Below are 25,598 nucleotides of genomic sequence, written 5' to 3' on the forward strand. Positions count from 1 at the left end.
TATAACAGCAAGAAAGGAAGTGCATGCATTTGGTATGGATTAACTTTTCAAGCTAAATCAGCTATTCCCATCCCACAGTTCTGATTGTGAGAAATGATGGGTCTTAGAGCATTTTTAGTGTTCTTGCAGTTTTCTTTTGTTTTATTGTAGTTTTGTTTTATTTATTTATTTTTAAATTGCTACAGAATTTGCTTATTTATTTTAATAGTCTTGTTATTGAATTGGAATGATGATATAAATATATATATTCAAGAAGCAGTAGGAGACTAGAAGTTCTCACTCAATAATGAAAATAATGCTAATATACATGAGTACCAGTGAACTTGCTGTTGAGGCTCTCTTTTAGCCAGAGGGATTGAAGTCTGTGGTACTTCTGTATATGTTCTTTTAGTACTTAATTAGATGATTAAGGTATTCCCTTACATCTGTATAATCTATGAATCTGTGCTACTTCAGTGTTTGAGTGAAGCCTTGTCATTTCACTAATACCTGGAAGGAAAAGCCTGTACTTGAAAGACATCAAAGGCCATGCAAGGTCCATCTGAGACTAGCTACTGTAAGGGTTCATGAGCAAGAACAATTACGATGCTTTTGTTCACCCAAATAAATTGGAGTTTCAATAAATTGAAATTTGTCTGGACTAACACAGTAACTCAAGGCAGAACTATAATTATTGTTACACATATAGAGAAAGATTTTTTTAATTCATAGGGTTGTTTGCTATATTGAAGAAGAGCAGAGGGTGTTAAAATATTAGGAGGTGGTGTGGATTTCTGTGTGACTTGCAAGCCCCTCAAAATTACGGGGTCATCACCAAGCAGTACCAAGGCAGCTCAGAGTCTTACGTGGTTTTCTAACATACTTCATGCCAACATCCTGCCGTCTCTTCTGGAAGATGCTGGTTCAAGTTTATGACCTGTCTTCCTGATCTGTGTATTTAACAAATGTTTTTGTTGCAGAGGAAATTCTGTAGCCAGCTATATGCTGTTTGATGGGGGTAGAAGGGTAAATTTTTTAGGGGTGCAGAAGAAACAATCATAGAAGGTAATCTAGTTCACTGTCATAAACATGTTTGTTCGATTCTTCTGATTTTTTTTTTTTCTTTCCCCATTTAAATGCTGATGTAATTTAGCCAGCTTCAGGTTATTTTTTTTTTCTAGTTTACAGTGATGTAACTGGAAGCATAATCAGACCTTCAAAGTTTGAAATAGGCATATTATTTTTATGTTCTATTATTGTTAAGGAAAGGAAATAAAATAACACAGAAAATAGAAAAATGAAAGTAAACACTTTCAGAAACAAAGAGCATGTTGTAGGTATGATACAGGTAGAGCTGGATACTTCTGCATTCTTGTGGGCAAATATTTCTCAGTTTTTCACAGCAGATAATTTTTTTGTTTTAAACTTAAATATTGATGCATATAGTGCAGTTTTATATTCCAGTTATTGTTAATAACAGTGCAAATGGGAATACTATACAGAATCTAGTTCTTACAATAGTCTTTCATTAAATGTTCAGTGAAAGAGTTTGCAAATGTCCCTCTTTTCCAATATCCTGGCAGGTCTGTATAAAAAGTCTTAAAATGATGCTTATTCCATGCAGCACATACAAAATTGGTAAATGAATTGTTAATCTTTATTGTCATTTTTACTTAACTAAAATGGAAATAACATGAAATTTCATATTCTCTGGTCTTTTTCCTTATCTGAGTGTTCCTGTCCTGAATACCTGTTATGAGCTTACTTTGATGGGACTCTTGGTGCTGAGAGTCAAGGTAGAGGAGATGATTCTGAACAAAAGAAGGTGCAACTTTACTTAAATAAATAATTTCTTTAATCCATTTTGAATTAGAAAATCAGTTTACAGGCAATGATAAGTGGATCTGTAAGCACCTTCCTGGTGTGTCTAATTTTTACTTTTCTGTCTTTGAATCTCACCTTTATCTTCATCACTGAAGATAAAAACCTTTTTTCACACCACAACAAAGATGTTAAAACCCAGTAACAGCAGTCTCAGAACACATGGAGCAGTGCTAAGTTTTAAAATTATTAAGAAAAAAAAAAGGCGGGGGGGGGGGTAGGGAGACCCTGCCCCCCAACTTCTAACCTAAATAAACCTTTCTAAAGTAAATGTAGAATCTAGATGGATCTTTCTTCATTAAACAGCATTCTTTTAACTAGTGATTTTACAAGTCTAAACCAGGTGGAATGTGTCATTCAATTTATGGGTCCCAGTACCTGCCATAAAGTATTTTATGATGGCTGTGTTCTGTGTTATTAGTAGCTGTCTTTTTCTGCAGCCATTGGTGTTTGATAATACTCTTAAAATACCCAAAATTACTTACCTGCAAGCAACATTCCGTAGTCCCTGTTGACAGTTTGAATAAGTTTAGTGCCCTTTTGTTGTGCTTTACCTTCAAAACAAACTGATTGAACCATCAATAGCTCCTGAAAGCTGACAGAGGCATGTCATCTGGTGTAACCCTCTGATAGTAGGTTATCTGTGGGAGTTAACCTCCCTGCATTGTTAACTGAAATGTTTTATGTACTATGCAACTTTAGGATACTGCTGTGATAACCTTAGTAACTAAGTCATACATCACAGTAAAGAGATTTTGTGCAACAAATAACCCTGGATTAAATTTACAAGGGTTGAATTGATATTGTAGAGTGCTCATTCCCTGGCTTTGGTAATCCTTTCCTGTATTTTTTATGGCAAACTTGTGTTACATTTAGATTGAAGCTGTATCCTCATATTTCTAGCTAAAATATATCCAGGAAGCTTGCTGTTTTTCTTCAGCCATTTAATAAAAATGTATTGTATTATTTTCAAATAATATCGATACTTTTTAGCCCACATTTAGTAAAAAGAATACGAGTAAATGAGATTGTATTTTAAATCACCTTTTAAAATAATTAATCACAGATATACCTTCCTTCTACCAGTGGAATAACCTTTATGGTACTTACTTTTTAGTATTTGCTCTGCTTTAAGGTCTGCAAGTTTGAAAAAGAGAACCAACCCCAGACCTGTAACTTGTGGAGCAGTTTGCTGTTTAATTTGAGTGGGTAGGGTTTTTCAGTTTTGTTTCTGGAATTGACAAGTACTGGTGCTAATTCTGGTTTTTGAAATGCAGTCAGGATGGCTTAAAAATACAAAAATACATTTGTATCAAGGAATGCTATTATAATTTTAAGCTCTTTTGAAATGATTGAGAGACTGACATTAGGGCTGTGATCCAAAGTCAGCATAGATGACAGTGCTGTCTTATTCTGTTGTCATTTTTGTTGCAGCCTGCTTTTCAATGGCATATTTCATTCCATCATTAAACATTTGCTGATTTTCTAATACCGATGTTTTCTTCACCTGAATATTCATCTTTTCTCACCCTACACTTAGTGGGTGTCTTTACTCATTTTTAGCTTCACTCTTCTTCATTCTTGACATATTGTTTCCTTCTGTACATGTCTTCATTTGAAAGAATCTGTTGTCATCAGAGCTTTTCTGCCAGTAATGCAAGATGGATAGCTTCTCCTCCAGTGAAAGATAAGGGCCAGCAAAATGCCAGGGAGGACTGGAAGGGCAGCCAGGAAAGCTGGAATGAGTCTGGGAATGTGTCTGTCTCATAGGTCTGTATAGCTGTTGTTTAAAAAAATGATCTTAGGAGATGTTCTGTTTTGTGAAGTGACTTTCTTTCTTCAACTAATTGAGAGCCATAGATTGAGGATTCAAGTCGAAATTGTCTGAGCATTTCAGAACTGAGTATTTTCAGTTCAGTTGTTAACAATTTATGAAGGTGTTGCTTCAGAGGAGTGGTGCACTTGACAGAAAGGTTTATTTGCACCATTGAATTTTGCTTGGTTTTAGAAGGGGGAGCATTACAGTCTTTTTTGCGTGTTTATCTGGTTTTGAAAACAGCATCATAAGATAAACTTTTACCTTTTAAACCAGTTTTGTGTGTTGTTCTTTTTCAAAACATTATGCAGAGTTTGCTACTTCTTTGATTTTTTTCCTCTCAGTGCCAGAAGGGATCGGTGTGGGGAGGAGCTCTCTGACTGGCTGGAGGGGTTAGGCAAAGAAGCTAGGCTGGGGAACGTTATCGTCACCTTTCTACCCCCTGCCAGGAACAGTCTGATATTGCCCTCACTTTGCAGTGTCTGCTTCACATTTGGTTGACTAAATGCAAATGATGTGCACTTGAGGTGATTAGATATTTGGATTTGCTGTGGTTGTGCCTTCCTTTGGTTTTGATCTGCTATGTTCTCTCCCTCCACAAGTGAGGAGCCAGTAGTATTTTTCTGAGGCTAGAAAGCTGCTGTCCTTTGAGCAAAAATGCTAAATAGTATGTAATACTGATGAATCCTCACAAAAACTTGGAACTGTTAAAATATATTTCCCATAAATAGTCTCTCCCTGTGTGCTTCTGCACTTAATCCTGAGCTGAGATCTGTATGCCATAAAGACACCTTGTCTCTCTGGCAGGGTCAAATTGGGATTCTCCTTCCAAATGCTGATCATTGTGTTTTTAGGAAAATAAAAAATCTGAAGAAGTGTTGGCGAATGCTAAGAATTCTTGCAGACAAGTTAGCTGGCAATTTCCCATATCTCAGGTTGGTGTTCTCCTGCAGTGTGGATTGGAATCTTTGGTATCGCTCAAAGCTCCTTTTCCCAAACAGGCAGCGCAAAACAATTTCCAAATTACTCTGTTTCTTGATATGCTTTATACCTCACTAATATACAAAGAGAACATACATGTCCAGGTGATAATTGTGTTTGATCCATGCAGTATTAAATGGTTTTGGGCAATTTACAACAAGCTTCATTTGAGAGAATAAAGTTAAGTATTCTAACTTTGTACATAAGCTACATTGCATGGAAAAGGTGAATAGAGAGAGGAAGCAAAGGCTGTTGTTATTTATGGCTGTTATTTATTTAGTCATTTAGTCTATGTGTATGTCTTTGTTCATTACTGGATTATAACTGTGTGCATTTTGCTATCTGTCAGATATTTTGTCCTGCACAAATTGACAAACCTGAAATTTCTTGATACTCGGAAAGTAACCACGAGGGAGAGAGAGGAAGCCTTGATAAGAGGCGCCTTCATGAAAGTGGTTAAGCCCAAGGATGCTAAGGTAGGAGAGTAAATGAAAGTAATAAAAATAATATGACTCATTAACACTATTATTAAATAACTTCAAGAGCCTGGCTGCATTTTTTGCTAAGGTAAAAACTAACAGGTGAAACTTTTCAAATGAAAGGATCGGTAAATGTGGTCAGATGGGGGACAAAAGCCTTAGTAATTTTTGGGTGGTTTAATACACAGATTTGCAGGTACATGTCTAATGGGCTATGGCCATGTTATCAAATTTCTGGTTTCAATCTCTGTTGCACACAGCAAAGTAACTAATATATGTCACTGAGCTTAAAAGGATATTTTTACCCTGTCCCAAGGAAGTGTAACAACTGTGTGATATATACTTTTGTGAAAGAATGTGACTTTTTCTGGCAAGTTGTCCCCTGCCTTGTATGTTAAACATCTACTGCAGTGCTCACACCTGTGGTGTTTATTGGCTTTTAGTGGACCAGTTGATTCTAATTTCGTATGATGTTGTTTAAAGTGGCGTCCTGCTAATAAGCATTGACAACATCAGAGAGACAGTTTTGGTAATCTGAGCATTTAATACAGCTTCCATCAAGTCTGGGCATCCTGCTGAAGCAATCACAATGTGAATGTGAATTCTCCACTTTGCCTTCTTTTCCCATTGTTGATCAATACGTGATAACAGCAATCTGAGGGTGCTTTAGTACTGCACATCTTCCTTAGAACTCCGCTCAAGTTTTCAGTGTACTTGCTTTCTGTTTGCTGTTTTTTTCTCTAAAGCATACCATCAATAATTTATTGCAGATTTCCAATAATGCTGAATAATAATGTAGTGGTATGGAAATGCACTGTTTGGTAGCATAACAGTGTTGCTGGATAAATGCATTATCATGAGTACAATTGCAGTGCATTGCAAATTAATTCAGACTGATTAATTTATAACTACTAAAATGTTAACAGTTCTGATACAAACATTGCTTTGATATGTTGTTTACCACTGCCTTTAGCTATTTCAGCTTTATATATGTAATAAATGAATTAATTTATTTTTAAGCTGTGGTGGAGATCTTTTTCACAGCAAACCATCTTTGAACCTGGCCAAATGCAACAGCTGAATTGTGTTAGGCGTAGCATACCTATGTCATCTTTTACAATTCTATCTAATCAGATTTTGGATCTGGTGAAGTTTTTTTTAAAATTTGTCTAACATCTTTTGTTTAAGAGTCTATTTTGTGAATTGCATCCAACTTAATAGTGTAAGAGAAAAAATAGCGTCTCTCAAATTTGAAGTTACTTTTCTGGATTAAACCTCTTTCTAAGTCAATAGCTAAGGGTAAATTACTTAACAAATTTAGGGATAACATCTTTATCTTTTGTATCTACAATTGAACCTCTTGTATAGTTTTGAATTATTTACCCACTAAGTCTTATGATAAACCATACATTTATTTCAGAAAATTTGCAGAAGGCTCCAATTTACTGTTGTTATTGCCATGCTAAAGAGTTTTTTTACTTCTTTATAAGTGGTTCGGTACAAATTACTGATGGTAAAATCATTGTAAATGATTTTCATGGCATGAATTAATGCTTCTTAAGGTGCTACAAAATTACCCTCATCATACTGTATTATATACGAATCACAGAAGTGGCTAATTTAAAATAAATATTAAATTTGATGCAGATATTATAAAGCACTACAAATTGTTTTGAATTTGTGCTTATTTCCTAGGATATTCATGGTTGTAGTACACATGCATGCAAACTCTATGTCTGAGAAGACTCACAGAATTTTCTCTGCATATATGCTTTGAGATGCAGCTAAGTATGGATATAGCTATTGACAGCTCTACTCAAAGACCACAGCCAGCAGCATTCCTCCATATATTGCAAAGATGATGTGCACAGTAACTGCACTTTCAAATTCTGGCATGTGTTATACATTGCATACACAATGGGTTTTTACTCTTTAGCCTTCACATTTCCTGGGTCTTGTGTTCTCTGTTCACCAGTTCCACTCCCACATAGCTGTCAATATTTTTGACCAGCTTCAGCCAGATTCAACAGACAGGTAGTGGTAATATATTTTAAGCTTTCTGAAACTAGTTAGAGATTACACCTTGATCCAAACTCAGAGGAAGATTGCAGCATTTCCAGTATTCATCATCCAAAAAACTCCATAATAAGTTGACCTAGTGATGTATAAGACATTGATGATAATGAAATTCCCAATTTTTTTTGGAATTTGGGTTTTTTTGCCTTTCACCTAAGGTGGGAGCCACTGTGTCAGCCTATGCTTATTGGGAAAGGAGATGAAGTGATTAGTATTTATGTTGGTGGATGCCACATGAAAATCTTCTGCCAGATGTAGTAACAACAGTGGGCCTATCAGACCTGCTTTTTCAGGAAAAAAACCCCTAAAAACAACAAACCAACAAAAAATCCTAACTTCTGCTGTGGCTTTATTTCCCCCCATTATGATAAGCAGGAGATGGTATGGCTTATTCAGCATAAAAGGCAGACTGATGATCTAAAGAGGCTGTGATGTGGGGAGTTGTTTTCATTTTAGTCTTGACATGAAATACTTGGGAGAGCAAAATACCCCACCAAGAAAAAATACACAAAATGAGAATAAAAGCAAGAAATTTCCATCTGACTAGCTTGTGTTTACTCAAATGTGAAACTATCTAGCAATCACCAGTCATCACTAAGTCATAAATATTTTATTTTGTATAAATTTTTTTTTACTTTCATTTTTCCTTATTTTTTTAAACAGAACACTACACTTTCTTGTGCTTTGCTTCATTTCATCCTTTGTTGAAAATGCATCTGTTTGTGATATGACTGTCTTATGGAAAGACACAATCATTTATTAGAAAACAGTTTAATGTCACAATGCAGTATTCCTTCTCACTATGTAAGTGACCTAAACTTCAATATTCTGTTATGTTTATGTTTTCTTTTGTCAAAATATTGAACATTGTATCGTGCCTGCTTTTAATAAAGATTGAGGAAGTCTGGCTGGATAAGAGGCATTGAGCCAGATGAGGAAGCCTTGTTTAATGACCAGACCATGACCTCATTTCACTGGCATAAGTGTAGATCAAAGTGGAAGATGCCTGTCCAGTGTGAAGTGTGTTTCTGGGCATGACAGCATTTCACATCAGAAAGACAGCTCAAGAATACGACAGTCAAAATTGCTTAATTATGTCCCGGCTTTGTAATTATTCATCTGTGCTTTTTCAAAGAGTACAGTTGTCATTTCTTGACATAATTATTTAAAACTGTACCCCTCTTTGGTTTAGAGGTATATGAATTGTGCTTCCAACTGTTTCATTTTTCAAACTTAGAGATGCAAAGCAGAATGTGATTTGAGAAAATATTTTAAGACTACACATTTTTACGTTGCATATGATATAAATAAAAAAATGAAATTATGGTGTATCAAAGTACATAATTTCATATTTTAAAGGTCTGTATTCATGATCATTTAATCTAGATGATAAAATGTGGATATATCCATTAAAGTGTGTTGCTATGAATAGATACGCACTGTCATAAGTCTCTTTAAATATAAATTTAATTACTTAATACTGGGTCAGCCTGCTTGCTTTTATAAAATACATATATTTCCCAGTATTTCTCAACCCCTCTTCCCAACAAATATTTTTTTACTTACTGCATTTCTAAGGTTAACACTTTCATCCATTTAATTTATGGTGGTGAAAGAAAGCAGAAGCCATTTGGTCACCAGTAACAGTTTTGCAGCTTGTAGGGCCAAACCATTGGCAGGTTTCCTTAGATATACTTCCATGTAACAAACTTAATATTAAATGGAGTTATTCTGCTTCCTTGCAGCTTTACCAAAAGCATCTTGTCCACTGGCTGTAAGGGAACTCTTAACAAAAGGCGGCAGTGTAGGTGTTTTGAATTTTTCAGTATTTTTCCACTCTCAGATGCATTGTTTTCATCACAAGTTATAATTATGAAACCTGACATTGCAGTTGTTCTCTAAGGAACCAAGATGGAGACACTGAAGCAGAAAGGCAAGTCTAATATCTGCATTCCATGTAATAAATGTCTGTGATTCATGCCCACACTGTTACTTGAAGGGTAGGAGGAGATTATTTTATTATGATAGGAAGAGTAAATATTTAGGCAGTACCGTTTAAGAAATAAGGTGAGATAAAATCTACAGTGTTGCTTTCAGTTGGCAGTATTCTTGTGTTTAAGCTCACAGGAAAAGCTCATTATCAAAGTGACCAATGATGATATATGCTTCTATTAAAATCAGATGAGGCATAAGGAATGATTTGAGTAATTTTTGTCCCTAACTATTTAACAAGAATCATACTTTTCTTGAACAGATATATTCTACCTGCTTCCATGAATATAGGCAAAACATTTTTGCCAGTGTATCTCATGGATCTTTTTACCCCCTCCCTAAATTAGGAAAATAAGGCTGGTTTTTAAAAAGTAAATGAAAGGAGGCAGATAAAACTTTGGAGAGCATCCGCATTGCTCACAATTTTTTTCTTTTTACCATCGCCATAGTGTAGAGATCTTGGTTTATGAATTTAGAGCATTTGAAGAATATGCAGAGTAAAGGGCTTCTAAAGTGTAAAGAATCATTGTGTCAGTGAACTGCTAGCTCATAAGATACCTCTTTGAGAGAGCTTTCCCATAACAGGGATTCTTATTGTCAGATGTCAAAATTTCACATACCAAAACAGAACAAGGACACAAATTTAAGACTGCAGCCTAGACTGTGATGCAGTAAATAATATTTACTTCAAGGACATCGTAGCAGTCATGCAGTCATCCATTTTTCTCTTTGGAAAGTTTAGGTATTTTAAGCAGAAGTCCATAACATGTTTGGTTCATAACCTACTGTAATTCCTGCTGTCAAGAGGGAAGAATAGACATGTGTGGGTCATATCTGTATTAGGGTAGGGAGAAAGAGTCTTCTTAAATGTTGGTTCTTATGTTGATATTTCTTAAAAAACACCCTCATATGTTCTTTGGGCATGTACTATGTGGACTTCATTTCACTATCTTAATTGCTATTAAATATGCAGAATGAAAAAGATGATGTCTCTTTCCTAAAATTATTCCCTTAAAAAAAGGTACATGATTGTCATGAAGCCCCATGTCATTTTAGCCATTAATGATCCCAATGCATTTTTCAGATAGCAAGGGGTGTTATTCCTGGAGCTCTGGCCTCAATCCAGTTCAGGTGATTACATTCTGCCTCTACGGATTTCTCTACAGTCTCAATTTACTAAGGCATTCTTCTCCACCTTCTGCCCTAAACTGTTCTGTAATGTTGCAGTGTGCTAGTTAACCAGCTGCTGCTTTGCACCTGAAAAGTGTGTGTCCTTCAGTAGTAGTGAGCAAATCGATCCCTTGGTAAGACTTAATATTTGTAAAGCACTTGGAAATCCTCTGATGAATGGCAGTAGGCACAGTATATTATTGATGCCTCCATTTAATTGAAGAAACTATTGTGACAATTTGTTTATTACTGCTCAGGGTTTTTGGTGTTTTGTTTTTTTTTGGTTTTTTTTTTTTAAATTTTCATTTGTGGGTTCAGATATAAGTAAACTTCAATTATTAGATGCTGTAAGTGTATGGTCTGGCTTTTGTAATGTAACTCAGTCTATTTAATAAAATGCCATTCAGCAGAATGTAACAGCATGGTATCAAACAGGAGAATCTCAATTGTCTTAGAGTCTTAATGGATCATTATGGCTAGAGTTTTATTTTATATGGATTTTTTTTTGTTTTTGTTTTGGAAATAGAAACACTGCTGGAGTACAAGCAGATGCTCTTGTTCCTCTTTTCAGAAAAACTAATGGAAAGTATCTCATTATCAGATGACACCAGTGTTAAGCACGGGAGTTGTTCATATGTTGAATGTTGTAAAAAAAGAAAAATGTATTTAATATGGCGTTGGCAAAACTCTTTGCTAGCTTATGGCTATTCTTATATTCCTATAGGTGATTCTTTTTTTTTTTTCCTGGACCTTAAGACACAATACGTCTAATGTACTCTCAGTAATTTTGGTGAGTTATTTGCATTGAAATAGTAGTAGTCTTAAGCTAGAATATATGTTAAATTTTAGCACGGAAACAAAGGTCCAATTATAATTATTTTTTTATTCTGTAATCTGTTTGTCACAGTAATATTTCTGAGAGAGAAAATCAGTGGCAAACTATCACTACCATAGGATCTACCTGGAATTTTGTACATGTACATGCACCTGTTTTAAAAGTTGGAAAGAACTGTCATGGCTGATTTTACATTTATTGCTTGTTTTGACTGTGGTTGGATGTCACAGTTTTCACAGCAGGCTCTGCAGTGTATTTGTGTGCTGTGTTAAGGCCTGGCTTCACTGTTTCACTGCCCCATGAGAAGTTCCCCAGCTGTTAGAGATAAGCGTGGTCAGAAGGGCCACTGCCAATGAAGACAAAGATGATTTGTTGTTGTGATCTTCTCAGGAGCGTATCTTGCAGCAAGAAACAACTGAAGAACCACGACTTCATCACATGAAATGGGATGCAAGCACATCATATAGGATCTTATTGTGAAATGAATGCTAGGGTTTTGGTTTTTTTTTGGTGTTGCTATTGTCAGAGGGATGGCATGAGAGGACAGGAGCAAAGGGAAAGGTAAAACAAATGCACTAATATTTCTAATCACTTTGGAAACAGTGCAAATGCCTAAAAATAGCAGCCTGGTGCCATTTTAGATACTCTAAAGTACACAGCAGGCCCCTGTAGGGATGGCAGATAAGTATCTTACATAGGAGATGTAAGTTTTCCTGAAGCCACCATGGGAGACCAGGCACAGGTACTGTAGAGTGGCTAAAACAGCAGTAGAAGCTTGTGTTTAAGCAGCTGGATCCTGCCTTTCCTGTTGTGGTAAAAAAAGAGATCGTGTGCTTGAAATATTGGCAGGTCAAGAACACCAGAGCATTATAAAAAATAATCCTTCCCTTCACTAACATCAGCCACAGTGTGGTCCAAGAGTCAGATAGGGCTGTGATGAGGTCATCTCCTAAAAGCTCAAGCATATCAGTCATTCTCTCTTCATTAATGACTATGAACATGACCAATTTAAAGCTGGTTTATGAGTTATTTCAGGAAAAAAAAAAAAATTTTGTTTTCAGAGAAGGCCTAATATTTCTGCCCTTGTCTCCACCCTTACCAGAAATGTATAGGCCAAAGGGATATTTTGTAAGAAATCCTGAACTTTTTTGCTTATGAGTTTCTAAAACCGCTCCCTTTGCCAAAGAAAACGGATTCAGCACAGTTTTATCTGCTCCCTTAAAATGATATTGGAGTCACAGATTCTGGTTCCAGTTCCTGAATGTTAACTGAAGCTGATGCTAATGTTTTCTAATTGTGTTCATCTTGCAGACAATGGGTCTGGCATAAAATCTTTAAGATTTGGTGATTTAGGTTACGGATCTGTGTTTCAGGGGAAAATCAGGGGTTCATTGTGTGGATAAAAAGCTAAATAATATTTGTGACTGAGGACTGGTGTTATGTGTGAAGGAATTAGTGAGATTATAAAACTTTTGCAGTTAACTGTTGCCCTAATTTATCTTATTCATCCAAGAAGAATGTTCATAGGAAAACAAATTATAATTAACTCTGTAATTAGAAATGTCTCTAAAAATAAATAAGAAAAATGTCAATTATGTTTCAAAAATGGTATTGCTTTGAATCCTGTTTTTGTGAATGATCTGTTTTAGAGGTAGGTTTTCTTGAGACTTTAGCAGACAGGGTATCTGTCCTTAAGTGATATGCATTTAATTTTTAAATGTTTATAAGGTATGCTTCAGTTGTAATGTATTAAATGTCTTTGTATCAAGGAACCTAGTAAAGGCACGTGCATTGTCCCAAAGATGATTCATTTCTCTTTCAACCTTGGTGGGGTTTGAAAACCTTAGGCATTCTTTCTTGTAAAAGAACCTGTGGGTATTTGCTTAATAATTAAATTACTGTTGCCTTTGTGTTGCTAACTTATGAGCTCGAAGCAGGAGAATAAGTTTTCTGGTATGTCAGTATAGCAAACTATGCTATGTATCTTACTCTGGTAAATTTCATTAGGAAATGTATCATTTGGGTTTAAATAAGAGGTAAATTCAGAACTGGGAAATTAAGACTTTTTTTCTTCACACATTATAAGACTAAACATACAACTTTGTTCATGTAACAGTTACAAACAGTTCACTGTGTAGGCCAAATGCTCTCTAATGCAGTAAAATTAAGAAATAATATGCTTTGAAAGTGATTTATGAGTGTGGTTAAACTGCCAGATTTACAAAGAAATAGTTCAGATCTTGGGAAGCCTCAGGAGTCACGTCAAAAATGAATTTGACCATGATTTAAACTGCTACTTTTCTTACATGACATTTAATATGTGTACTTTGGAGGCCCATATGTCTTTAATAAAATAGCATTAAGTTTTAAATATGATATGAATGCAGTCAGTTTCTAAATTCATAACCTTTTCCACAACTCCAAAATGCTAACCAATAAGGGAGTCATACATGCAATAAAACATAAACCTTAGAAAATAGTTTTTTATTAGGACAGTTAGACATTTGGCAGCTGAGTTGTAATATAATAAATACATGCAGCCAGTGTGGGTTTATCAGTCTTTGTTTACACTGTAAGCAACTGGGACCATACAACTAATTATAACTGAGGACCAAAGGTCATCATAAGTATATTTTGTCCAGTGAATCTGTGCTTGCTAGGCGAATCTTATAAGTAAGAAAAGTAATTTATTAAAAAGAAACACTACAGTATGCTTCCCAGTTGAGTTTGTCAGAGAATATAATGTTTATTAGAAAGTCATATACTTTAAAACTGTTCTGAAGTACTAAGCACTTCAAAAATCATGAAAGTATAGACATTAAAAACCATACACAATTTACAAAGGATTTCAATATTCAGCAAATGGTGGCCAAAAGAGTTCAGTGTTTCATGAAAACAGCAAAATGGGAGTCCTGTCTATGCTGAAGTTAATAAAAGAATGCTATCATATTTTAAGGGGTATTTTTTTTGCAATTTGAGGTGTTTTACTAAGTTTGTTAAAATAATGTATTTTAACATTACTTTCTGAAACAGAAGCTAGCCCACAGCAAAACCATCTTTCTAGGTAGCTTGAGCTTTTACTCAGAACAGCAAATTCTGGTTTGCTTGTTGAGTTCCTCTGTTTTTTCAACATGTACAGAACAATACTCCAAGCCTGTTCACATTTTCTAGGTAGTCTGACTTTCTAAAGAAAGCTATTGAAATGGTGTGGGAGTTGTGAAAAGACAGATTTTCTGTGTACTCAAAAGTGTGTGGGGAGGTGGGGCATAAAAACTTGATTGTGGTATACTTTTTCCTTCAAAATGCTTCAGTGATTCTATTTCTGGTTAGTGTGTGGCTTTAGAAAAATGAGAAAAACGAAATTAAAAAAGTCTGCTTTGAGATGTATTGCAAAGTATATATTCAAATGCTAATCTCTATTCCTCCAGAATTATGGGTTCCCTAGAGCATCCAGAAAATTATTAGCAGCATGTAATCCAGCTCAGTTTGAATGCATCTTTACTCTGTTAGCCAAATCTTTACATAATACAAATCATTCTACCTATAAAAGCACAAATATGTTATTGTTCTCAACAGGCAATTTAATGCAGCTATAGGGAGGAGAATAAGAGAAAAGAAGATTACAAGCTAGCTGATCATGCTTTTATTTCTCTTAAATCTCCCAGCATTTCTCTGTGGTTGTACTTGTTTAAATATTGTACACAACTGTGCTCTCTATATGATTTGGAAAGCAAATCAGCCTAAATATGAAGTTTCAATAGGTGTAGTTTTTAGGGGATTTGATACATTTATCACAAATATACATTTTACTCCAGAAGCAGTGCTGAACCTGTAATCTTTTGTCTTTTTTCTTATAATTCTTTTGAAGACTCCAGTTTTGCTGTAGAGAGCTCAGTTATATTTGCCACCCAGTTGTGCAGATTTAGCTATAGAATAGCTATTAAAGTTAATTTTTTGGAGGGTTTTATCAAAAGGACTATTAGTGTGAATACACACAGGAAGCATACGAACAAGGGAGAAACCCATTTTATTGAAATAACACACAGCTATCTCCAGTCAAGCTGTGGAGTCAGGATCCTGCTCCAGTGGAATTACGCAAATGGGACAAAGTTTAGCTGTCACAATTCTTGTAAGCAAGAAGGCAGATCCACTCTGGCATATGTGTGCAAACTGTTGACTTTTATTGTTACATTCTGCTGTATTATGCCTTGCAGTATTTTGCCACCAGACTCTAGCTTGTGACTCTCACTGTAAAGTTTTGCATCTATATGATAATAATGCTTTTGCTCTTTTGTGTTGCTTTCCTTATTTTCCACTAAGCATGTGTCCTTATGTTATATATCTACTACCTGATCACCAATGATTGGAAATTTATTTATTAGCTCATACATAAACACTGTAAAATGTTTAGATATGAGTAAGCAGTTGGCCTATTACTATTATTAATTGCACACAGACAATGTGAACTAAATGTAGGTTTTAAAGTGAAAGGTGAAGGCACTAACACAAGAGAAATCTGTCTAGCAAAAAGAATGGAATAGGAGAGGCAGTGAATGTTCCTATTCTACCTGTTTTCATCAAGCCCATCAAGCATGAACTGGAAGAAACTGTACATAATTCAGTAGAAAAAAATATAATTTCTGAGTTAGAAATAGGATGTCACCTGCATGTTTTGCATTTAGCTACAGGTCAAGTCCATTGGATTGTTGAACATAAAGCATAGAATACATTTGCTGCTGAGTCTTAGAGTTGTTCGTGCAGAACTTGCTCGCTTTGCGTGCATTTTGGCCGGAGTTTTGTGCTTTCCTTCAAGACCTTCCTTGTTCAAGGGAGGTCTAACAGGCCACAATATTAATCCGATGCCCCAGGACTGCTCAAATTTTTAACTATCTTGCTTTTGTATAATATCTTCCAGCTTTTTCCTTTCCTCTTATGTGATAATTTCTCATATCTTTATGGTCTGAATAATACTCTACAAGGCTATTTCTGCTAAATAACAAGTCTAAGATATTGTGTGCGATTTTGAAAGATGGAATGCTCTAAAAGGCTAGGCAAAAGCACTGTATGTGTGACACAAAATTTGTCTTTCCCGTGGAGAAAACCTTTGAATCCACTTTTACGTCTGTTGAGGAGGCTCTGAAGGAGTAGTCTGCTGTGTGAGCAATAGAAACAAATGTAGATTTGTGCCATGTCAAGTGGTCATTCCAAAGCAGAACTCATTGAAATCTCTGCATGTGTAGTTCTAGTTTCAAAACAACCAATCAATCATTCTCTAAATATAAAGAAATATTGCATTGGCAAGATTTTCAGCAGCAGCTATACAGGTAATAACCTGAGAGGAGTACTTTGGGTTTTATTGTTTCTCTCTGACAGTAGAGAACTCGTACAAGGTGAGAAAATAATTCAAATTGTGAGTAAGAAAAGGTCTTTAAATAGAGCTCATGTGCTAGGCCAGAGTGGTGCATGCTTTCTCAGTAAAGGACACACCTAACTTTCTGGGAAGCATTGCTGCAAGGCCATTGGCAGTTTCAAAGTAAGGAAAAAAAAGATAGAATGAGTTTTATTTTCCTGATTTATTTTTGAACATGAAACTAGGTATGTTATTTTTCATAACAGCTTTCTGATTTAAAGGCAAGAGCAACATAGCTTTTTGTGTCTTTTTCTGCCCCATATGTTTACCAGTCTCTCTGGAGAGAACTTCTGAAGACTTGTTGTTTATGTGAAGTGGCGCTCTTTCCTCCACCTCCCTGCAAGCAGAAATGAATAGATACGTTGTTGGTAGAGAACTTACTTGCTTTGTCCTCTTGAGGTCATATTCTGGCAAGCGGGAAGTCTATTTTTTGATTTGATAAACCCCTAGTGGAATATGGTTTGGCTTGTAAAAACTGCTGTACACAGAGCCAATGGTTGTCTTGTCCTTTATAGCCTGGTCTTCTACCTTCTGCCCAGAATTCAGGGGAAACCAATGATCACTGGCTGAGGCAGTGTCATATGAGAACTGCTGAAAATTTATGGAGCTCTAATTAAACCTCAAATGCACTAATTCAAGCCCTATAAATCTTGTGTAATACTGGTCCAGTGAAGGTATCATGAGGGCTGATGTGGTCTGGGAGAACAAGGCCCATGCGTAATCTTCTTTGCAGTTTTACAGCTGGGAAGCAATTATGTTGCAACCTAGGCTGTCCAGTGATCCCAAAGATAGTTCATAGATGTTAATTAAGTTTACTTTTAGTCGGGGAATGTTGAAATGTTTCGTACAGATAGACCAGCTATTACAAACTTGAAAAGTCAGATTTCTTTTTTTGGCTTCCCTTGGTGGGGAAAAGGTTCAGCTGAGGATTTTGCCTATACTGCAGTTACCTGAAGGTGAGAGTAGTTTCTTCCAAGCCATGTATCAATAACAACAATGAAAACACTGGATGCATGATATAACTATTCTGTGTGGCAGAAAAGATTATACTTTCATATGCTCTCCTAAAGAAATAGATTAATCAAATACTAATATGCCATGTAAATTGAAAATTGTAGCTACTTAATCTCAAGATGGAGAAGAGCTTAAATTGATGGTGTATCATTTTTTTCATCTATAATATTATCATGGTGGAATAATTTTAGTTGGTAGAAACTTGCTGTAGTGAGAAAAAAATAAATAATTTACTTATCCCCATGACTTCACTTCTTGGCCTAGGAAGAAGGGCCACCCCTTTGTATCTGTAGTAAAATCCTGCCTGTGATGCAGTGACTAGAAGCAATTGACATTATCAGTAGAGCTAGGATTTCATGCTTTCTCTTCTACACTATTCAAAGAAATACTTATTTTTTCTGATGCAATTTGTATTGGAGAAGGCTTATTTTTGCTAAAGGGACTATGGACTGTGTAGTTTGGCTTCCACATAGGCTTTCAGTGCTGGTTCTTCTCCATACAGAAACAAGTCAGAAAAACAGCATAATCACTTTTTGCTTTGTTAGGGGCATAGTAAACCTGTCTATCAAGAAAAGCAGATGGGCCAGGTAAAAAGAAAATCTTGTACTCATAAGGCAGCCTGCGAGCATAAGATACCATTGTTGGAGGATTGGTAGCATGGCCCTGATGTGAATCTTGTGTGCAGATTCAGACATATGTTTGTGTGCTATTGCCAGCCCTCCAGGATTTAAGAAGGTTTTTTGAAGGCTAAGAGCTTCGTTGTCTTTACAAAATCTTTTCTTTCTCCGGGTTCTGTATATGTTGAGAAGTCTTTTAAAGCCCTATGTCACATCTGTTCTTCGTGTGAAGTCTTTATAAATATTTATATAGCCCTGCTGAGGAAGAGTCAATCCATTAGAGTGCTTTAGGCTAAGATTAGCACTTGTGAAGCCTATTTAACCAGATACGAGTTTACTTTATTTAATAACGTTAAAGAGATAGTAAAAGAAAGCTTCTTTATCAGATAGTGGTAAGATCCATGAAACAGGTTTATTAATGTCTAACTATCAAATTATACTTGCCTTAAAATTCATGGAAGTAGCATAGTAATTGCCTATTTGATTTCAGGCAGATTAACATGCTTGTTAATGTTGAAGCTGTTTTCAGTGTGTGCAAGGCCCTCGATGAGGTCAGCAGCCAGCCCTGCTCATGGGGCAGTGCTGGTCTGAGATTGTATGGCAGCTGATGCTGGGTTTTCTTTTTTTTCTTTTTCCTCCTCAAATATTTTATGGTGTTCATGCAGAAGCATCTTGTGATTCATACTTAACTCATACAGATATCCAGAGATGTATGAATACTTGCCACAGGGAACTCGCACGTGTAGAAGTGGAGTGAAACAGCATCAAGGTAGAGATAGTAAGGACTGTTGGCCTGCTAGGGGTCCAACACTGCTAGCAGGATGAAGATTTCTTGTATAACTGTTAACTTCTAGCAAAAAAAATAAGTGTATTTTTGCATAGTACAGACCTCTGGTAACACTGGAGACAAATCTCCTAGGCAGAAGGATAACTTTATGGTTATTTTTGCAGACCTATATAAAGGGTAAATATACTTTGAGTTCAGTCACATGTGCCACATAAGGGACGCCAGTTATTGCATGTGTGGATGTCTATTTATAGTAACCATCTAACCACATACCTCTGGAACAACCATTTCCTTTAATTTATGTATATTTATTATCCTTGAATCTCTGGTATGTTTTCAGAATTCTCTTGGCAGTAATACGAGAGGTTTGTAGCTCCTGAAACCATCATATTGTCATATTTTATATGTACCCATGAGTTGAGTATTATACAATCAAGAAAACAGTTCTTGCTATTCCTTTGTTCTCTTTCCACCCTCCTCCCCTCCTCTAGACTAACATCTAGAACATGTTAGTCCTGAATTCCTTTTATATCACTCAGAGAAAGAGACTTTGAGAGGCAATTGTTTCAAGGTGAATCTTCATTTCTTCTAATTACAGCCTGTGAAATAAGAAGTGAAGAATGCAGTTCCTCAGTTCAGAGCCCAGCCACTCCCACCACACAAATTGGGGTTTTTTGTTTCTTTTCAACAAAGGCATTCAAATCTTCCTTTCTATTTCTCTACCCATCCCTGCTTCCCAAAGTAGGGCTGAAAGACTCTCATAAATGGTAGGATTTGGAATAATCTTGAAGATGATGTCAGAACAACATGATTAAAGTACTTTTATGGTGCAAGAAAATGTAATAATACTGAAACATTTTCTTTGCAGTCACAACAGTTTAGGTTAGTTTGCTTTCTGCTGTGCTCTCCCCTTTACCTCCCTCTCTGGAAAAAATGTAGGCTGTATTAGAAGGGCTTGTATTTTCAGGAATAACTTTTTCCCTGTTTAATGTGCTTGTTGCAGCCCTATAAATATCAATGGTGTAGACTGTTTCACTGTCATACATTCGACTTTTTTTTTTTTTTTAAATGAACCTCTGGCAGAAGGTACTGGAGCCACTAGAATTTTTATAATTGGCTCTTCTTTTAGTTCCCTTTGACTTATCTTCTGTTAACTGGGCTTTTTTTCTCTTTTTCATTAATATTTGTTCCTCTAATTAAGGTCATTACAGTAAGTAAGACTCAAAGTAGCAAGTGTAGGATTTAAACTTTAAATTTATTTTGGTTAAATTCATTTTTCTGAACACCTTTAAAGTTGGTTCAGTACAATCATAACTCCCAAGTTTTTCAAGATGAAAAAAAGAATGTAATTTTTATTTCTCTAATTCTCTCTCTTTTTTGAGTAACTAAAATATGGTAATTTGGTTTGTAAAGAGGACATCTGCTGGGTTTTTTCCACCTTAGATCTTCACTTTGGTTGTTAATGAGTAGAACTGTAGCACTTGCCCTTGAGAAGTGAAAACAGGCTGTAAGTGTGGAGAGAAGGTGACTGGGAAAATCTGAATAGTAAGGCCAGTATCCCTTTTTCTTTAAAACAGCATGCCTATAAGTTGCTTTGAGCAGCAATAATAGAAAGAATTTGTAAAAAACCAAGAAAAAGATAGAAAAGAAGTGGCTGAATGTTAACTGAATTAGAGGAACCTAGAAGTGTAAACCAGTTTGTATTTACTTCTCTTATGGCATCAGAGAAGTACATCATCTTGAAGGAAGTTCCAAAAATTTTTGATAATGCCAAAGTTTCCATTACTGAGCAGCTGCACAGAAGGAAAGCCCTCTCTAAACCTTCTTAGCACAATCCAGTTAAAGCAGCCTTGTGTTTCCTGAATACTTTAACAATTGAAACACACCAATTAACACACGTTTGTGGAAGTCAGGGACTTTTGTTAGTTGTAATTCAATGGATTCCACTTTAGTTAACAAATTCTGTCTCTTGAAGAACTATGTCCCTGGGTGATTATAACTGCTTGTGCCTGTTTTAAAGTACTTTTGGGTGAATTTAATCCATCTAGTAGTTCCACTTAAATATAGCCTTTCTGTGTAAGTCTTATCAAAAGGGAACACATTTTTAATAGAAACGCTGTGAGGGTTGTGTTTTATCACTCCATTTGTCTGACTCATATTAAGAAAGGTATAAGTTTTACATACCATCCCAAAGATAACAAGAGGTCACACAGCAAGCCCCACATTAGTTGCCTCTGAAGATCTGAGTCATGTTTTTCATATAAATCACATGGAATGGCCCATTATGAACACCTTGTAAAACTCAAAAGGCTTTATGATTGTTAATAGTTTCTGTGGTAGTGATTTACTGGCTAATTTGAGACAAAATATGTTGCAGTGTGGGCTAAGAGAATGTGTTATCCTATCTGCATAAATAATAGTGTGTTATTGGTTGTGCACTTCAGAAGCAAGTGGAATGTGTATTACCTTATATCTTCCAACTAGATTTGACATTTCAACTTTTACTTATGGCTTAAATCAACCTGGTTAGGGACAAAGTGTAAAGTTGAATCATGCATTAATTTTTTCCCCCTGCATGTTATCCATCACTGTACTAACCTGTGAACTAAATGTAAGTTGTAGCACTGGTAATCAGTCTGTAACTGCAATTTATTCAATTGAAGACCATCTTATTAGTGTAAAAATAGTTTCAAGTGACATTTTTATAATGACTGTGATAAAACTTTGATGTATCCTAAATGTGTGCAATGTAAGACATTTATAATAGCCCCAAGTGTAATATTAACACAGCCTTTTAATGCATGTAAAAAGATCAGTTAGTTTTGATTATATTACCCAATATAGGTTTGCTTCTCTTTCAGAGTTAAAGCATTGCTTGCTGCTTCTAAATGTCAAAATTATTGGAATTTGAAGACAGGTAAATGAAGTCTCATTTTTTGAGATGTACTGGGGAGGTACAAAGAGGCAAAGACGAATTACTCAGTTCATACATGGCCAGTGTCATTTTATCTGTGCTTTGTACACGTGGGCTCTGCTAGGTGCTGTCTCCTGCACTGGCAAAAATCTCTGGAGTTTAACTCCTCTGTCAGCTCAATTTTCAGCTTCTCTGTTGGAGGCATTATTCAAACAATGAACAGGTATGAACAGTGTCAATAGCATGGATATTGGTTTCTGAAGAGTGTTGTAATGAGATCTTGCCCACTAGAGATCTGGTGATAAATTCTGAATGATAGATCAAGAGGTAAATGGAGAGATATCCCATCACCCTGTGTGGATTCCTGAATATAATGGGTGTCTCAGTATTTTCTATTCTTTTTGTTTTTAATATTTGTTTTTTAAATATATTAATATTATGCCATTGTAAAGACAAGAATTTTGATTCTCAAAACAGCTGAATGGAGCATTTATGATTGTCTTTCACAGAAAACTTCTCCAAATGATATGAAATGATGGAAAAGAATATTATCAAACATTTTCACTTCAAAATTTCTCATAGTTGCATGCTTCTCTATCTGCTGAAAATTTGAAAAACTTTACGGAATTTTTAAAGATTCAAAGTTTCTTTATAATCCTCATATTTTAAGAATTAAGCCCCTTATACCCTTCATTAAAAGTAAAGAAAGGCCTTAATGTACATTTACGTTAGTGAGATGTGGTTTTTCGCTTGGCTTGACATTACTGTATTAATGTTTCTTTTTAATCCTATGAGTGTGTCATTTTTCCTAAACATTTTTTCAGTGACCTTATCTCCCAGAAATTCACCTTTTGTCAGAGAATTTCCCTGATTTTTCTTTTTTCTACCTATTTCTATGGTTATGTTTCATTAAAGTAACCAAGAACAACTTTCCTTGTGTTTCTAGGAAATCTATCTGTGTTTGATAAACCAGTAATTGCAGGTTGTTATTACTTCTGTGTAAGGTAATTAAATAATTAATCATAATAACTTTTTAAAGTATTGTTAGATTTTGGATTCCCTATCCTTCAGTAAAACAATATTCATTTAGAGTGGTTACATAGCAATTTCACTGGATAAGAGTGATTCTGTGATGGTCTGTAAGAAAGTTATGTTGGAGGGAAAAAAACAGGGAAGAGAGAGCAAAACATTTTTTCTGAAAATAGTGATTATTTAAATGTATAGTGTGGCAAGATATGCCCAAAAGATTTTTTGTTGTAAGTACAGAACTAATTGTCAGCTGGCTTTCTTGATTATTTACAGTGATTTTTCTTCTTTAGTGAAAAATTCATAATAGGATATTTGCACTAGTTGTTCACATGATTTTATGACTGAATCCTTTCAGAGTTGATAGTGATTATGGATGAGTTTTGCTAAAGAAACTAGCACGTCAGCATTATACAAGATACTTTTATTTGGATTGACATTTCAGGCTCAAAATTCTGCAATTTATGTGCATTTCATGAAAAATATTTTAAATATTAATTTCCTTTAACAATATTAAAAACATTAAAACTGTCACGCCCTGTTGAACAGTAGTTTTAAGTGCTTTCATCCTATGTTTGCTGTACAAACCTCACAGTCCCTTTGAGAAGTAGGTAAGATATCTGGAGATAATACTGCTGAGTCGAAGCTCTATTGTTTATCAGAAGACTCATTCTAGGATGACTATAGTAGAAAATCATTTCCCATAAACCTTGCTGTAAATCACTTGAGTAAAACCCACTATACTTGTTATAGGCAGTCTGTCTTACCTGGTATTGGTCATAGTAAGCTATGATGTGTAACTGGCAAGATGTGAAGGTTTGATGAGAGACAACTTCCCGAGTTAATATTCTGCTTTCATTTTCCAGCATATGCGAGTAGTCTGAATTCCATAGCAGGAGAGAAATAATTAAATTTACTTTCCCAATTAAGATCAGACTGCAGAGTAGAAATTGGCATCAGAAAAAAGTCTAGTATTATTTAAGCTAGAAATTACTCTCAGTGGCCAGGTTTTGGCAGATAATTGGACATACTTTTTGGAGGATGCACTTCTCCCACCTAGTACAGAATAGAATAGTCTCAGTTAAGCATGTCAGAATTTCTTTTATGTCCCTAGTTCAAAAGCTTTAGATGTGCCAGTAAGAAATAACTTTGGACTGAAACATCTTTTCCGCCACTCCCCACCTCAAATCTTTGCCCAGGACATTACTGAAAAATAAATGCAAAACCTGAATGATTTATTTGTGCAGAGACAACTGTGGAGAAAACTCCTGTGATTTTAGGATTTCTGCAAGAATCAGCTGTTATAAACCACAAAATCATGTACATATGGTGAAGAAAGTAGCTCAAAAGTAATGTAAAATCTGATACAAATAAAGTGTGCATTTACAGATGCATATTACATACAAATGTGCACTATGGAATATAATAAAAAACTTTCACATGTTGAGTCAGAAAACCATTAGCATTATAATGTTTCTCAAAGTTTATAGGAAAATACAAAGGAAATGGTAAATATTGCAAAGACAGAAAAATTTATTAAAATGTTTATTATCAGAAGATTTGTACAAACTTCCTACCTCCTCACCATAAAAACATAATCATTCCATAAGTTAGAAAAAAACTATGTTTTGTCTTAAGCTTGTCTGTTGCCTGGGAGTGTTCAAGGCCAGGTTGGATGAAGCTCTGAGCAACCTGGTCTAGTGGGAGGTGTCCTGCCCATTGCAGGGAGTTGGAACGACAAGATCTTTAAGATCCCTTCCAACACAAACCATTCAATGATACTGTGGTTCCATTATGAGACAATTTTTAGGAAGGCATAGCACTGTAAATGAACTATCTGTAGAATAATTACTTAAACTTTGAGTAAGGATAGGTAGATACTGATAGATCAGTTGTATCTGACTAGGTCATATCTTTACAGAAAAATGTTTAGGACCTGTGAAGTGGATCTAATAAAGACACCAAAATCGTAAAATCAAAACAGCAAAAATGGTTCCCCTTGCATATTTTTGCCTTCATTATTCCAGATTCTTGTCCTAGATTTAAGTGTTATCTGAAAAGTAATTAGATTATTTGTCTTAATTAATTAATCTTTGGTATTTTTTATGTGAGCTTTATGCCACATTTCTAGTGCATTCCATTCATTTTTTAGGAAGGTGTGTTTAGTATAATCTGTATTTATTTTACATGTTTCCTCTGTTGGATTTCAGCCATGTAAAATAAATGCTGTGTTTATTATCCTCTTTGACTGCAGTATTTCAAGGACTTTCCCACTTGGCGGCTTCTTTCCAAGGGTTCTTTATGTCCAGACCTGTCAGACTTTACAAACTAGGATGGAAAGATGTGTGTTTGACTTGCCTCCCTTGAATGCACATTCACTTGTTTCTGATCTAACAATGTGGAATTTGGAACTACTTTGAAAACATTTTAAAAATTCATAGAAGATCTGGAGCAAAAGGGGCAGAGGAATAAAGCTTTTTGAAAAGCAGATTTGCCACAAAAAATACACATACATATAAAATATTTCTGTATTGCTGAAATCAATGTGTATTATCAGATACTTGTTTGATGGATGAGTTCTGAAGCTAAACTGTTTTTAATGCACACTTTAAACTGGTTAT

At 35.3% G+C, this 25,598-nt stretch overlaps 1 protein-coding gene across 8 annotated transcripts in view; it reads left to right on the forward strand.

Annotated features, from left to right (window-relative positions):
• The window catches only part of LRMDA (leucine rich melanocyte differentiation associated), a 748,939-nt gene that overhangs the window by 489,103 nt on the left and 234,238 nt on the right, over positions 1-25,598 (forward strand). For all 8 annotated transcript variants that reach the window (XM_032116838.1, XM_032116837.1, XM_032116840.1 and 5 more), the window contains one exon: positions 5,007-5,133. In XM_032116838.1, coding sequence (XP_031972729.1) covers positions 5,007-5,133 — 127 coding nt within the window. The remainder of the gene's footprint in view (positions 1-5,006; positions 5,134-25,598) is intronic.

Source organism: Corvus moneduloides, chromosome 8, assembly GCF_009650955.1.
Source record: "Corvus moneduloides isolate bCorMon1 chromosome 8, bCorMon1.pri, whole genome shotgun sequence".
Taxonomy (NCBI): Eukaryota; Metazoa; Chordata; class Aves; order Passeriformes; family Corvidae; genus Corvus; species Corvus moneduloides.